This window comes from Pygoscelis adeliae, unplaced genomic scaffold (genome assembly GCF_000699105.1).
Source record: "Pygoscelis adeliae isolate BGI_AS28 unplaced genomic scaffold, ASM69910v1 Scaffold55, whole genome shotgun sequence".
NCBI classification, from domain to species: domain Eukaryota; kingdom Metazoa; phylum Chordata; class Aves; order Sphenisciformes; family Spheniscidae; genus Pygoscelis; species Pygoscelis adeliae.
Window position 1 is genome coordinate 350435 of NW_008824804.1, and position 13579 is coordinate 364013.

The 13579-nt window shown below is 41.6% G+C and overlaps 1 protein-coding gene across 1 annotated transcript; it reads right to left on the reverse strand.

Annotated features, from left to right (window-relative positions):
* Positions 1 to 1261: 1261 nt before the first annotated feature.
* NIT2 (nitrilase family, member 2) lies at positions 1262 to 11621 on the reverse strand. Its single transcript, XM_009324008.1, has 10 exons — positions 11488 to 11621; positions 8594 to 8714; positions 8386 to 8474; positions 7680 to 7775; positions 6706 to 6799; positions 5670 to 5744; positions 5141 to 5219; positions 4390 to 4488; positions 3064 to 3119; positions 1262 to 2671 (listed from the first exon to the last, which is right to left on the reverse strand). Exons 3-10 carry the CDS (start codon positions 8404 to 8406, stop codon positions 2583 to 2585), a joined length of 609 nt encoding a protein of 202 aa, XP_009322283.1. The 5' UTR covers positions 8407 to 8474; positions 8594 to 8714; positions 11488 to 11621; the 3' UTR covers positions 1262 to 2582.
* Positions 11622 to 13579: the final 1958 nt, after the last annotated feature.

Genomic DNA, 13579 nt, shown 5'->3' on the forward strand with positions numbered 1-13579 from the left:
TTAAGAGACAAGTTTGCTAAAATGGAGATTAGGAGTTGTGCCTTGAATTACTAGGACCTAATTGCAGATTGAAAGTGAAGAGGGGAACTAACATATACTAAGGAGCTGTACTGTAACTTAACTCTGCAACTATTAGGAGCGGCTTAGATGCAGCTTTAACCAGGCTTCCCAGCTGCAGTGGTAATAACGCTGTCCGGTACAACAGGCATGACAGTTCTTTTTAAGGAAATGGTAGAAAACATAAATTCTTGCAGGCTGAAATTCTGGAGCTCTTTCAGGGCTGTTACTGGCTGGTTTTCTATACTCACAGAATACTGGTGCGTATGTATAATACGGATACTTAAAGTGCCTGTTTTCTACCAACACAGAGATTGAGTATTGACCGCTTTAAGTATTCTCTGAGAACTGTGTACTTTTTTCAGTGAAACCCCCCAAAATTCACAGTCCCATTTGTATCACTTCTGAGTGGATCGCACTGGAGACCCCTAAAACATCCTACTAAAACAAGGTGCTTAGAAGTTGTCCTGACAGACTGAAGAGGACAGAACTCCTATCACCTCTTCAGCCGAGTCCACCGAAGTAGCTCACTACAGATTTTCATCTGTTCTCTCCATTTGGGATTCCAGGGGAGGCGGTTCCAGGCCACGGATACTGTTGTCTGTTGCAGACTGCACTTTGCATTTTTAAAATTAAGTGGTCAGCCCACGAGAATCCTGCACTGCTTTAATCCTCCAAAGGTAGTATTTAGTTCCTGCTCTGCTGCATGTTAAACTAGTATAGGGAGGGGAGGGCAAGAGACAGAGTAGTTTAGTGTAGAAAAATGGATGTATAATAGTGGCTGTGATTTAGAAGCTGGAGCTGTGACAGCCATCAGGGATGCCGACTGTTGAATATGTGGGAGGCACTACTCGTGCAGGAGACTTGACTCAAATGGTAAATTGTTAATTTTTTTATATTTATTTTTCAAGAAATAAATCTTCATTTCACCTTATGCTCTGTGGCTTGTTTCTTAAGAGTTCCAGTACAGTATGTACACCAAAATGCAGTGAAAAGTACAGACTAAAAAATGCCTGCTGGAATAGATAATGCCACTGAGTGGAATGGTGTGACCTGTCTTCTGAGAGGAAAGGCGCCTCGGGGTTTGGCTTCATTTAACCATTAATTTTCCCCTATAAAACACATGCCTAGCTCATTCCAGAGAAGCCAAAAGAACATTAAAAAAAAAAAGCCGAGAGAGCAGCTGTGGGAAGAGGAGGGTGGCTAAACACGAATAAAAAGGTAAAGTGGTTTTGGGGGAAACTGGTGGCTAGCTAGACCAAGACAAAAACCTCTCCTCCCATTTTTGTATTTTGAAATCTCCTTTAGCCTTATTGCTTTATCATTTTTGCTTCTGGAAAACTAAAAGCCTAGTGGTAAAGGCTGGATAGTTACAGTTGCTTCTGATTTTCATCCCAAGAAGGAAAAAAAAAATGCCATTTGCAAATTCTTAGCTTTTTACATTAGAAATACAAAAGTGTCTTCCTTCTCAGAAAAAAAAAACCCAAGATGACTACACAATGTTAGGCTGGTTTTAAGTATTTTAAAGCCATCTTTAATAATCGGCTTGTTAGTGTCTTACTTATTGCTCTTGCTGAAGGACTGTTTCCCTTGCAGCCGATGGGAGTTGGCCTTTGGTAGCAGTAATGCATTTAAACACTGAGCAATTCTAGTACCTGTCTTCTGGGAGACTGTGGGCAGAAAGACTTAATCGGTGCAACAAGTTTTCTAACCCTTTTGACTGCCTCCTCTCAGTCTTTTCAGGGGAGGACTGCCAGGCAGCAGAACTGAAGCCCGTTCAGACACTGTATTAAGGAAGCAGTGGATAGCGCAAAGGGGTGGCGACATGTGAATTGCTTTAACAAAACAGTAACCTGCATCACTTCAGCAATAAACAGGAATTGCAGTAAGGAGAAGTTAATACATATATTTCAGGCAAGACACACGAACCAAAACCTGTTACAGATTCTACTGCAGTAGTAGTTCTGTCTGGCAGCTTCTTGCATTGTCCCTAAGTAGTACAGAGCAGAATTTGGCCTGTTTTGCTTAGCGTGTTAAATTTTGAGCTTTCCAAGTTAGAAGTTGAGCATTCAATGAGCTTTGTTGAGGCACACACAACTAAGAAGGACAGAAGTGGAAGAATCATGCTTCTGGATTATCTCGTAATTCACTGAAAAATTCATAATACCAAAGCTGACTTCAGCAAATTTCCAGAGAGAACAAAGTTCCCATTTTTATGTTCTACAAAAAAAGCCCCAAAAAGGTAACTAAAACACTGTGATGCATAAAAAGCAATGTTAACTACTACTGTGTTGAACTGATTCCAGCTCCATCTTAATCCTAGCTGTAAAATACTATAAAATACTGAAGTATGAGAGGAGATATAAAAGCGGTACTTGAATCAATTTTAGAATTACACCACCAAGTTGTTTTTTAAATTAACTGGCACATCTAGCAGTAGCTTCTGGAGCAACTAGTAAGGGAATCCTTCCGAAGATGAAAGCGGCAGCCATTGTGCCAACTGAACCTTCCCAGTTCACCCAGCTTCACTTTTTCATCTCTCTGCCATAGAGATCACAACGCTTCTGGCTTAAAATAGGAATTTGTTGACGTACTTCTGCGAGTTTCTTCAGATCTGCAGGAGGGGAAGAAAGAGCTATTAGAACAGCAGTCAAAAAGGAAAGCTCCTGACTTGCTCTGAGGCAAGGCAGGGAAAAGAGCAGCCTTCATGGAGAATGGGTCTGTAGGGCACGGCAACTGGGCAGCCAGGGCTGAAGGAAGCCTCAGCTTTGCTCTTTCCTAAGGTGGCAGCTTCCTCACAAGTACGGCAACGGGAAGAGTACAGTCAAGCGCTGCTTGTTCTTGCTTTAATCTAGCAAAGGTGGAGAAGGGATGGGAACACTCCATCATCTGTAATTGCACGTGCAAGCCCACAGACTTAAAAAATTCTCTCTCCTTAGTCTCATGACCCATATTCAAGAAAGCAAGCAAGAAAAAAAAACCCAAACCCCCAAACTTTACCCTTACCTATATCTGTGTATATAACTGTTTCCTCAGCCCCAGCTTTGGCTATGACTTCACCCCTGCAAAATTAAGCACATTTGTTCACAGCATTAACCCAGAGGTCTCAAGGTACCAGTCCAGTTGCTGCTGTTTGTACAAAAGGGAGTTCCTACCCTTGATGTCTACAGCTGTAAAGACAGGGCCATCCTAAAAATAGCATCATAATTCATAACTCTGGCATGATAGAAATGGCTTCCAGGCTTTATATGTGGCACATTTTATGTGTGACATACATAATGTAAGTATGTTTCTGAAGATCAAGAATCATGGTAAGAGCAACTATGAGAACCAGTGCCTGTGAGCATGCAACATACCTCAAGGGGAAAGAAACAACTTCACCAGGGACAACCGTATATGGCAAAGCCTAACACTTGCTCCTTTCAGATTCTACTGGCTTTTAATAGGAGTATACTTTTACTCCGCATGAGCTACTGGACATTATTTATCATGTCTCCCACTATATGATGAAAGCAGTGACAGAACACCTAAAGTTAAAAGCTCAAGACATAAGATAAAGCTTTTCTTACTTTGCAATCATCTGGAAGAGACCTATCAGTGGATTTATTTGAAAGAAAGTAACTGCCTGAAGATTTGGTCACTTTTACCTGCTGTGCACCTGCATTGCTTCTGCTTAAGCTGGACATTGTTTATCATGTCTCCCACTAGGTGTTCGGTCACTGCTTTCATCATATAAAGTTAAAAGCTCAAGACATAAGATAAAGCTTTTCTTACTTTGCAATCATCTGGAAGAGACCTATCAGTGGATTTATTTGAAAGAAAGTAACTGCCTGAAGATTTGGTCACTTTTACCTGCTGTGCACCTGCATTGCTTCTGCTTAAGTCAGAATGTGTCTCTTATCTAGCTGAAGACATTCTTCTCGTTCTTTCTCATGTCAAAGCAGTGTTGTTCTCTGAGTAAATGAAGTAGCTTTGTGTAAGCTGCTTAAGATGGTTCAGTTCTGCACAGAGAACTACCATAATGCATAGTATATAATGGACTGAACTTCAGGGACAAGTTGGAAAGGTCAGCAGCTTAACTAATGCTAAATACTTGTACTAAGTAGCTGCTTTGCTGCCAAAAAGAATACATACTGTTCAACCAGTTTTAATTTCTTTCTTGGTTTTCAGTCAGACAGTTTTAAAGAACATAGGCTTAAGTCTCAGATGCTTTTTACCAAGAACTTATGACATTTTTAAGAGTAGATGGAAATGCGGGACTGAAATGTGACTGTCAAGTAAAACATTTTTTAAGCAAGAAAAGGTGGGGTTCGGGTTTTTTTCTGAACTCACCATGGATTTACTACAGTGCTGTGTCCCCAGGCAACATAGGATGCTTTTTCGTCTCTAGCAGGAGATACAGTAGCTACGTAGACTTGATTATCAACAGCTCTGCGTTCACAGAAAGGTGAGGGAAGGGGGGGGAAAAGGTGAGTAGAATTTCTTTTTCATACCACCAGTTAACTAAGCAGAAGAGAAAGAATTCACTCTGAAGGACAAGCTATATATCCTCCTAAGGACTAGCCAAAATTGTAAAGGATATGAGGGTCAGACAAAGCAAAGCCTGGAAAGAGAAGTCTCTAGCACCTGCTCCAGAGTTAGTGGGTACAATGAATTACATGTTCATTCAGTATGCAGCGAAGTTGACTGAAGCTGACCAAATGAATGAATAATACTGCATTTAGGAGTCTCGGGGTCTATTCCTATCTGTAATTAGAGCAGTTCTCAAATGGTTATTGGCTCTTCTGTCTAGAAGTTTGTGTGTGAAGGGTGCTGACAGAGCCATGGGGAAAAGGTCCTTGAAAGGGCGTAACTGCGGAGGGGCTGACAGGAGCGAAGGTTAAGCATTTCCTGCTTTTCTCCTTGACAGCAAAATCATTCTGGTGTCCCATGCAAGGCTTGAGGAATGGTGCAGCTCCAATCGCAGAGTGGCCCTGCAGCACCGCTTCTGATGCATAGTGTCATTTGGAACACAGGAACAGTTCAGTTCCACATGCTACACCTCCCTCTGGAACAGGAGGGTAAGCTGTTACTTTGTTCTTACCGTCCCCTTTGTAGCAGTTCCCAATGAGCTGGTCCTGTTGTCAGGTTAAAAGCCCCTGGATATATCAGCAGCTGGCAACCTTTGTTAAAAGAAAATTAGAACCCAGCCATCACTAAGGGGAAGATAGTTCACCCTAGAGCGGCCCTTCACATTGAGACCCAAGGCGAGGTTTCTTTCAGTACTCCCCGACCTCTGCCCAAAATGGAACCAAACAGAGCCTGTCCAGGCATGACACGGGTGATTACTTATGTCAGCAAAGCCCTGTGATACATTATCAAGTGTGGGGACACACCCATCTCCATCACTCCATCAACAAATGTGTATCAGGAACTGCTTGTTACTTCACTCAAGGAGAACAGACACTCATTTGAATAACAAAGTCGTGGCCACAAGCTGCATTTTGTGTTACTGGGCGAGGATGAGAGTGCCTGATCTCACAGACTGCCCAGTAGGTACCAGCCTGAAAACAGCCCTGCGTAGTTCAGGCCTTAGGGCTAACCATGCTCTCCATTAGGTGACCCAGCCTCACCTTTCTGTCCGTAGATTTGAGCCATCTCAGCAAATCTGATATCATAGCAGATGCCCAGGCCCACTTTACAGTATGCTGTTCTCAGAAGACAAGAGACAACAGTCATATCGCTACCACAAGTACACAAAGGCAATCACAAGACTCGCTGTAGCCATCCTGCCAGCTGTTATTTCATATGTCTCACAGTAACAAGAAAAGCTATATTTAAATGCGTATCCTTATCGGTAACAAGCATTGGCTATTTGTAGGGGAGAATTCATGCTTCATGATGAGAGGAAGACTGTGAGAAGCAGTCTTATCTACCCTTTAAAAACAGCCATTTCCACAAAAACATATTATATCAGGTCTTCGTGTAATGTATTCCTCCCTGATTTAGCTGCAGGTTTTTCAATTATTTTATTTTCAAGAGAAGAAAGCACTCACTGCTTCATGACTACCATCATGTACTTTCTTACAGCACGCACATCGCAAGGAGGAAAAAGCGACCATGGGAGACGAGACTCTTCGGAGAGCTCGGTAAACAGGACATGTTAATTTCTGAACACTGGAGGGAGCGGGGGGAGAGTAGGTGTCTTGCTTTTTTATCTGATGTGGTTGATTTAAGAATGTTGGAACGGGATTTACAGTTAAGTGCCTCCATTATTATATCCTCCTCACATGAAACAATGTGCCAGTGTAGCTGTTTGCTACACATATTCTTTTCCAAGCCACGTTTTATAAGAACCATTTTAAAGATGTAACTGCTATTAAAAAAACACAGTAACTTCTCTTTAACAAATCAATAGGACCCCTATTTAAGGGAAGTGCCATGATGTATGCTTCAACCCTTTCCACTCCTCCGTCCTTTTGCAATCACATTGCCTTTTTAAAAGTTTCAGAAGTGACCCGCGCGCTTGGAACAAACTTAAACCATATTTGCCATATGCCTAATATAAATCCGATAGTCTAAAAATCCATTGCTGGGAAGAGAACTCCAGAATGACTGCAGTGTTACTGTGGCAGAGCTCCTTAAAGAGAGGGCTTGTCTTATACTCACGAGTATCAAACATGGAGAAACTATTCCCTGGACTCAGCGTTTCAGACTCTTTGAACTGTATCTTCCCCGGAATATTAATGTCAAACAAATGAACCTGTAATTATAGTACGATTAATAACAATAACAATTTCTCTGCTTGGTATTTGAGCCTCTTTCTATTAGGCACGTGTTTTCTAGTTACTGTTATCTAGACTACTCTTTTGTCAGGATCCCAACTAAACATTGCTTAAGATTGTGAGATCTCCTAAAGATGATGTAAAGCAATTTTTCTTCTTTAGAGAAATATACATGTCTAAAGTTATTCCGGGGGAGGGGGAAGACTGGCCATTTTAAACAACACATATAATCCCTGTGACCCAAGTGATGCATATATCAAACATTTGTATTGCTTACCAAATAGAACGCCCTGTCCTTCTCCTATACAGTAATGGAGAGTAGTTAAAAATAGCTAAAAATATAACAATTAATTTGTAGTATGGCTCTGTATCTTCTTCGTGGAAAGAATCCTTGCAAAATAGCTAGATACCTTGATCTAATGAGTAATTTTGCAAAAGAAAGGATACATATAAAATGTCTTGAATTTGTCAGGATGATTTTAAAGTATGTTAAAGCAGGTGATATTTTCCATTCTAAAATTTGAGTCCCATTCCAGCAAAACTTCTCCAGAAAATACCTTTGCCAAGACATAAAGTTCCCATGACTTCAGCTATGCAGATGCCTCTTAGCCGCTGCGGACAGTCTCTATCCCTCCCTTGCAACGGAAGATTCTGTTCCTGACCGGAGCTTCCTAATAACACAGCTGTTTTTGTATTATTATTCATTCATATTTACACAGTACAAGCCTGCACTCATTCTACAAACAACTACCGGGCTTGCGGACTGGTGTGGTATGATAGATGGAAGGCAACACAGTACTTCAGAAAGTGAACTAAGTGTAGCTAAGCGTAGAATCAGTTAACAGAATAAATTAATACCTGCACCCCAGAGGTATTTTGCACCACCGCGTTTGTTCCAAGTGACCTTGCATTCTCTTTTTTGTTTTTCCTTGAAAGAAATAAGCTGTTGTTCACCTAAGGAATGATACCTGTATGCATAGTCAGGTTAACAGAAACTACACTCTACAGTTACGAATAGGAGGTAGTTTCTCAGAAGGCACAAAGCAATGTCCAGGTGGAAGACGACAGTAAGCAAGCATCTACCACAAACAGCAGACACAGCTTAACTACGGAACTTGGGCTTCGGTCATCTGCACTAATCGTAGATATAGCACACAAAGTATGTAAAGAACAGTATTTATGATAACAGAAGGACTAAATCCATTGGGAACCTGAGGGAAAATCCTGATCCCACTAAGTGGCATAAAACTATATGTTTTAGACCTAGACCAAGGTACACAGGTGAGTTGGACCAGGATTTACTCTTTACCACAGTTTTCCCAGCATCTGGGAAAAGCCAGTTATGCCTTCTGCATTTTGTCGTCCTTATCCAGAACAAATTTATGACCACCTTTGGGAGGGGTGTTTACATGTCCCAAATAAAAATTATACGCAATTTTACTGACAGCACAGAGCTTATTATTAATGCAAAATTCTACTAATTCACATCACCTTTAGGCACAGATTATATTATTTATGCAACACTGCTGAGAAACCTTTTAATAACAACATTCTGCCACCTTACCTTCCTATGCTTTGCCAACATAGCACCATCAGGCCCAAAGACAGTACATGTATTATACAGCTTTCCACCATCCTCTTCTGGAATGGATCCTTTGTAAAGGCGAGAACAAAGATTTCCCCCACTGTATTATATGGAATTTTGATCCAATGGCGCTAACAGACATTGCCCATTTTTTCCCTCAATGAGATGGTCACTAAGAGTAAACTACCTCCAACGAGATATATGCTGCACTCCTTTGCAACTTCTGAGAGCTTTTGTGTCGATTCCCCAGGGATCTTCTCTGCATACTCCTTGAAGTATTGGGTTCCATATGGAGAATTAAAGCATTCCTAGAATTAGAAGAAAAAAAAAAAATTATGTTAAAATCCAGTAACACCACTGGAAGAAGATGTACTTGACCTTTCAAACTCCTCTCTATCAATGTTCTCATACAATCTTTAGTTACAGGAGTCTAGTTTACAGGAGCTCAATAAGCAAATCAGAAAATATCAGGAGGCCAGAGAGACCTTAGCAATTAGAGAAAACGCAGTGGGTGTGTTGGTGTGAACGCGTGCCAAACAGAACACGAGCTAGGAGTATCATGCAAGCTGCAAGTAACAAGGCTAGCGCGTTTATCAGTCTAGACTTAGCAAGATCACAAGGGATGTTCTCATCAGAATAATGAACCAAGTTCCACCTAGCTCATTTGATGAGTTACAAGCTAAACAGATCCTCTCAAAACTGTGAAATGCTCGTGCTCGTCCAGAGCCCATGATTTCTTCATTTTTAAATGAAGAATTTTTAAATGAAGAAATGCTTGCAAAAGCATGCATTTCTCAAAATTACTTATTCTTTTGCTAAAACAATCCTTTAAACACCATTTCCTCACAACTGAACAGTGTTTTCTGTCCTAGGCTCTAGTTAAAGATTTGCTATCCCTCAGAACCAGGCATGTAATCTTTCGACAGTAAGATTAACAGAGCAGTTTAGATGCCTAAACTAGGTGGCTAGTGGTGTTTGAGATGCCCAAGATATCCAGAACTTTCACTCTGCATTATGTTTGCCAGCGCTGTGAGGATGTGAGACACCTCCCCCAACACTTTTTTGTCCCCTAAAGGAGTACAGCTGAAGGCCACAGATAGGCTATCAAACAGTACCAGCACCTACTCTTCAGCAAGCAATTCCCAGCCCAAGCATCTGCCTTGATTGTTACCTTTGCTCACCAGAAGCTGTAACAAGACCCCCCCAAAAAAAAGAAAAAAGAAAAAAAAAAAGAAAAAAAAAATCAAGTTGTGAATAGCGCAATAAACATTTATGCCTTAACTGCTCAAGCAAACTTCTTAACAACTGTAGTAGATTCTACTGAACTGGACTAACTGAACCAAAACTGGATGGATGGTTTTTGCCCTGTATACAGACACTGGGCCAGCAGGTGCCAGCTAACCCACAGCAGAATTTGTAGATGGAAGAGGTGGGAAGGGAAGTCTCCGCAGGCTGTCAAATGAGCTTCCCAGGCTTTTGAAAGTTGGACTGAACTTCAAGGAAATGAAAGCAATGCCAGATGCCTCCACCTTCATCTTGCGCTTGCAGTGTCAATGCGGGTGGTACTGAAACCATGGGCTCAAGAGAACAGGCAGAGCTCTGTGCAAGCTTGCAGCAGCAGTGCATGGGGCTGTTCATAAGTTGACGCTGGAACAAAACTGCGGACTGTGTGCACAGGTCACCTAGTCCTGTGCTCCCCAAAGTGGTAAGAATACAGAGACAGATCTTTGAATTGCTTTCTGTCAATTTCTAGATTCAAATGGATTCTGTTTTTATTTCTTTATCCATAAACATTACAAATTGTTTTTCTCTCACAAATTTTTCCTGGTTCAGAAATGAAAAAAAGTTTAATACATCAAGGCTAACATGTCACAGGAAAACTGCCATATGCCTCTGCAGAGGTGTAGATTATATAGTCAGTGCAAGTTACTTCTGTTCTTTATGTAGTGTGACTTCAAAAAAAAAAAAAATGCGGAGGGAAGAGAATATTTCATGCCCGTGTCCTAATGCCAGTACAAAATTTACCTCCCAGAAGTCTGTGAAAAACCTTGCCGTTGTTTGACAAGTTTTACTCTAAAAGCATAAATTATCATTGGCAAAGTGAGTATCTCAACTAAATAGGTCTGGAAAACTCGATGTTAGTACACGTGATGAAACTAGCAAATAATATATAATCTCAGTGTAGGAGGCCCAGCCAGAATAATCAAAGGTCACATTTGCAACACAAGAGCTGTGTTAGCACAGAGGAGCTGGGAAGGTTGCTTCATACTTCGCCTGTGACAGCAGGAGGGAAAACATTCTGCGTGTAAAACGGCCAGACCAAAAGTTCACCCAGAGAAGAACTTTGCACTCCTGAATCAGATGCTGCAGGGCACAGGGGTAACACACGTACCCCCAGGAAGAGCTCAAAGCTGCACTGGGAAGGTCACCTCGTTGCCAGCACACTCATCTGTGAAAATTCTGCAAGGTAGTCATGGCTGAAGTCCAAGAGGTAATCAGAAATGATCAGTAATTTTAAGCAGCTATTTATGTTCCCACACAGGGACATCACAAGAGAAATTTGTTTTAATCGTAATTCAGCCACAAATGACCTGCTGGAAACGTCTTAAGTCTATTTTGTTTCTCACGTACTATCTAATCTGGAATGATTATGGCAAAGAGAGTCATTGTATACCTGTTTTCTTTCATTTTCATATCAATATTCTTCAGCTGAAAATTGCCTTTTCCTACATTTCTAGCAAAGAAGGCTTCTGCAAAGATTCAAACCATGGAGTCACTTTCGTGAATTCAGAACATACCAGTGATAGAATTGCCTGGGATTTAAACCAGCAAAAAGTTAACCAGAATCTTATACCACAAAAAGAGACAACCTGCTTTTTTTTTTTTTTTTGCTTCTTGTTTCGCCCCCCTCTTAAGAGTGCTGGTAGACAGAACACCTGTTTTTTTTCCCTATTTTGGAGCGTCATACAGCACCTAATCTATCCAGAGAGAAACAGGAATATATAATGCATTAGTAACGCTAGAAAGAGGTTTCCAAGGGTTTGAGGTATAGGTTCTGAGTAGACCATGATCTTTACTCACAGGTAAAGCCACAACTTTTGCTCCTTTAGCTGATGCTTCTCTCACCAGTCCACAGGCTCGTTGAAGGTTATCTGATTTAACAGCAGATACATGAAGCTGAATAAGAGCCAGGCGGAAGTCTAATGGCAGAAAACAAAAAATCAGTCAGCAGAATTCCCCCAGGAGAAACTTCAAAATTTGAATTCACTAATGAGCATTTAACAAAATAAATTTGCTTATATATTAACATATACACAAACCACTTCCAACTCATTTTGCGGTCTGTCTGTGACTCTGGAAACAGTCTCTTAACACAGGGAGAACATCCAAACCTAGGCTTGCTAATGGGAACCGTACATCACCATCACTCTGCTCAGGTCAAAAAAAATCACAGAGTTCACATGCTAGTAGCACTTAGCCTAGGCAATACCCAGCCCAAGTTCTAATGTAAGATACCGTGTGACAGAAAGGGAGACCACTAGTTACCTAGACCTGCTTCTTCCTTCCCACTTTGCTACATGCTTTGTGAGCCTATCTTTTTGTTGCACCCATCACCTGATGAGCACTGCGTGTCCTAAAGTACTACTAGCAACCTGAAGGATTGGATAATCCCAGAAGCACAAAATATGGGAATAGTTTGCTTTTATCCCTCAAATCACACCTAGCCTGGGAAATGGCTATAAAAAACAATAAAGATAACACCTTTCCTGATCACTTCTTTGCAATTTGGTTTCTAGACAAGTGTCATCAACACTGTCTCTGCTGCAGCTAAGCAGGATTTATATTTGTAGGCTCTTAAAGTACACAAGTGGAAGAGATCAAGTCAAGTTTTGTGCACACCCCTTGGACTTCCTTCCATGAAGCTCCTAGTACCTTGGGCTGTAGGAAAATGTACCCTGATCAGGTAGAACTGTCTCCTCCTTAAAAAAAAAAAAAAAAAGTGCTCTGGCTTCATAAAGTACCCCAGTTTCGAAGCACCTCTCTTCTCTGGGAAACTCCCCTGTCATACAGTCAAAGATCACTACAGGATAAAGAAAAAGCTGCAGGCAACACAGCCTCAGTGGTCAGGGAAACGGGAAGAACTGATTCAAGTGAAGACGAGATCAGGTCAGGAACAGTCAGGCAGAATATCTTTCTTCCTACTTTAGTTCTCACTTCAGTAGCTAAGCAGACAATTTCTAGAGGTTGAGCAAATGATTAACTGCTCACTTTGCCACTCTTCATGCGAGAGACTTAATATTTGGTTTATGGAGTAAACAAAGCTTCACTGAGATTTTGAACAAATGTAACCACGGTTAGCTTCCAGACCCACCTAGATAACCGTACTAGGAATCGGACTAAAAGTTTCCCATATACATGGAATGTGCTTTAGCTCAGAGAAATTGGACGCTTAAAGATTTACATTTCAGCATAAATTCATTTTCGCAAAAAAACCAAAAGAGCATCTACTAGGAAAAATTTTAACTAACTTCCTTCTCATAATGTTTAAAACACCAGGAAACCATTAATCTTGTGTTCCCTGGGCCTCAGGTTTGGAGTTTGTTAAAGGGCAAAATTAAAGCTCAGAATACGTGTACTTGTGCCCACAGTTTTGTTTAAAAACAAGTAACAGAAATAGAGATAAACGTGCAACAGTGCTGTAGAGACCCTAGATCTCTTCTTCCAGCCTTCCTAAGCTGCCTCAAAAACTTCTTTAAAGGCAATTCTTAGGATAAGCCTATAGCAATGCAAACCACAACCAGGTAAAAGCATAGCAGAGTAAAATAATGGCTCGTATTTGTATGGCTACGAAGCATGTTTTTTTGGAAAACATCAGAAGCTAAGCACGTCTGGTTTGTTCAGATCAAATTTCTTGACGATCTGACCATTGCAGCGGTACGGGAGAGATGCACGGCAAGCGGTTTCTACCAGGCTGTTGCAAAGCGAGAGTGCCCAAGGCAGCTGCCCCTAGTACCTGCGGCAGTCCGCACCCCTCCAAAGGCTCAGCACCAGGACTGGGGCCTTTCCAGTCCGGACTAGGACTGGGGACTCCGGGGGACACCGGCCGGGGCAGCAGCCAGCCCACGGCCCGCCCCCGGGGGCCTCCCCCCCACCACATAAGCGGGCAAGGGAC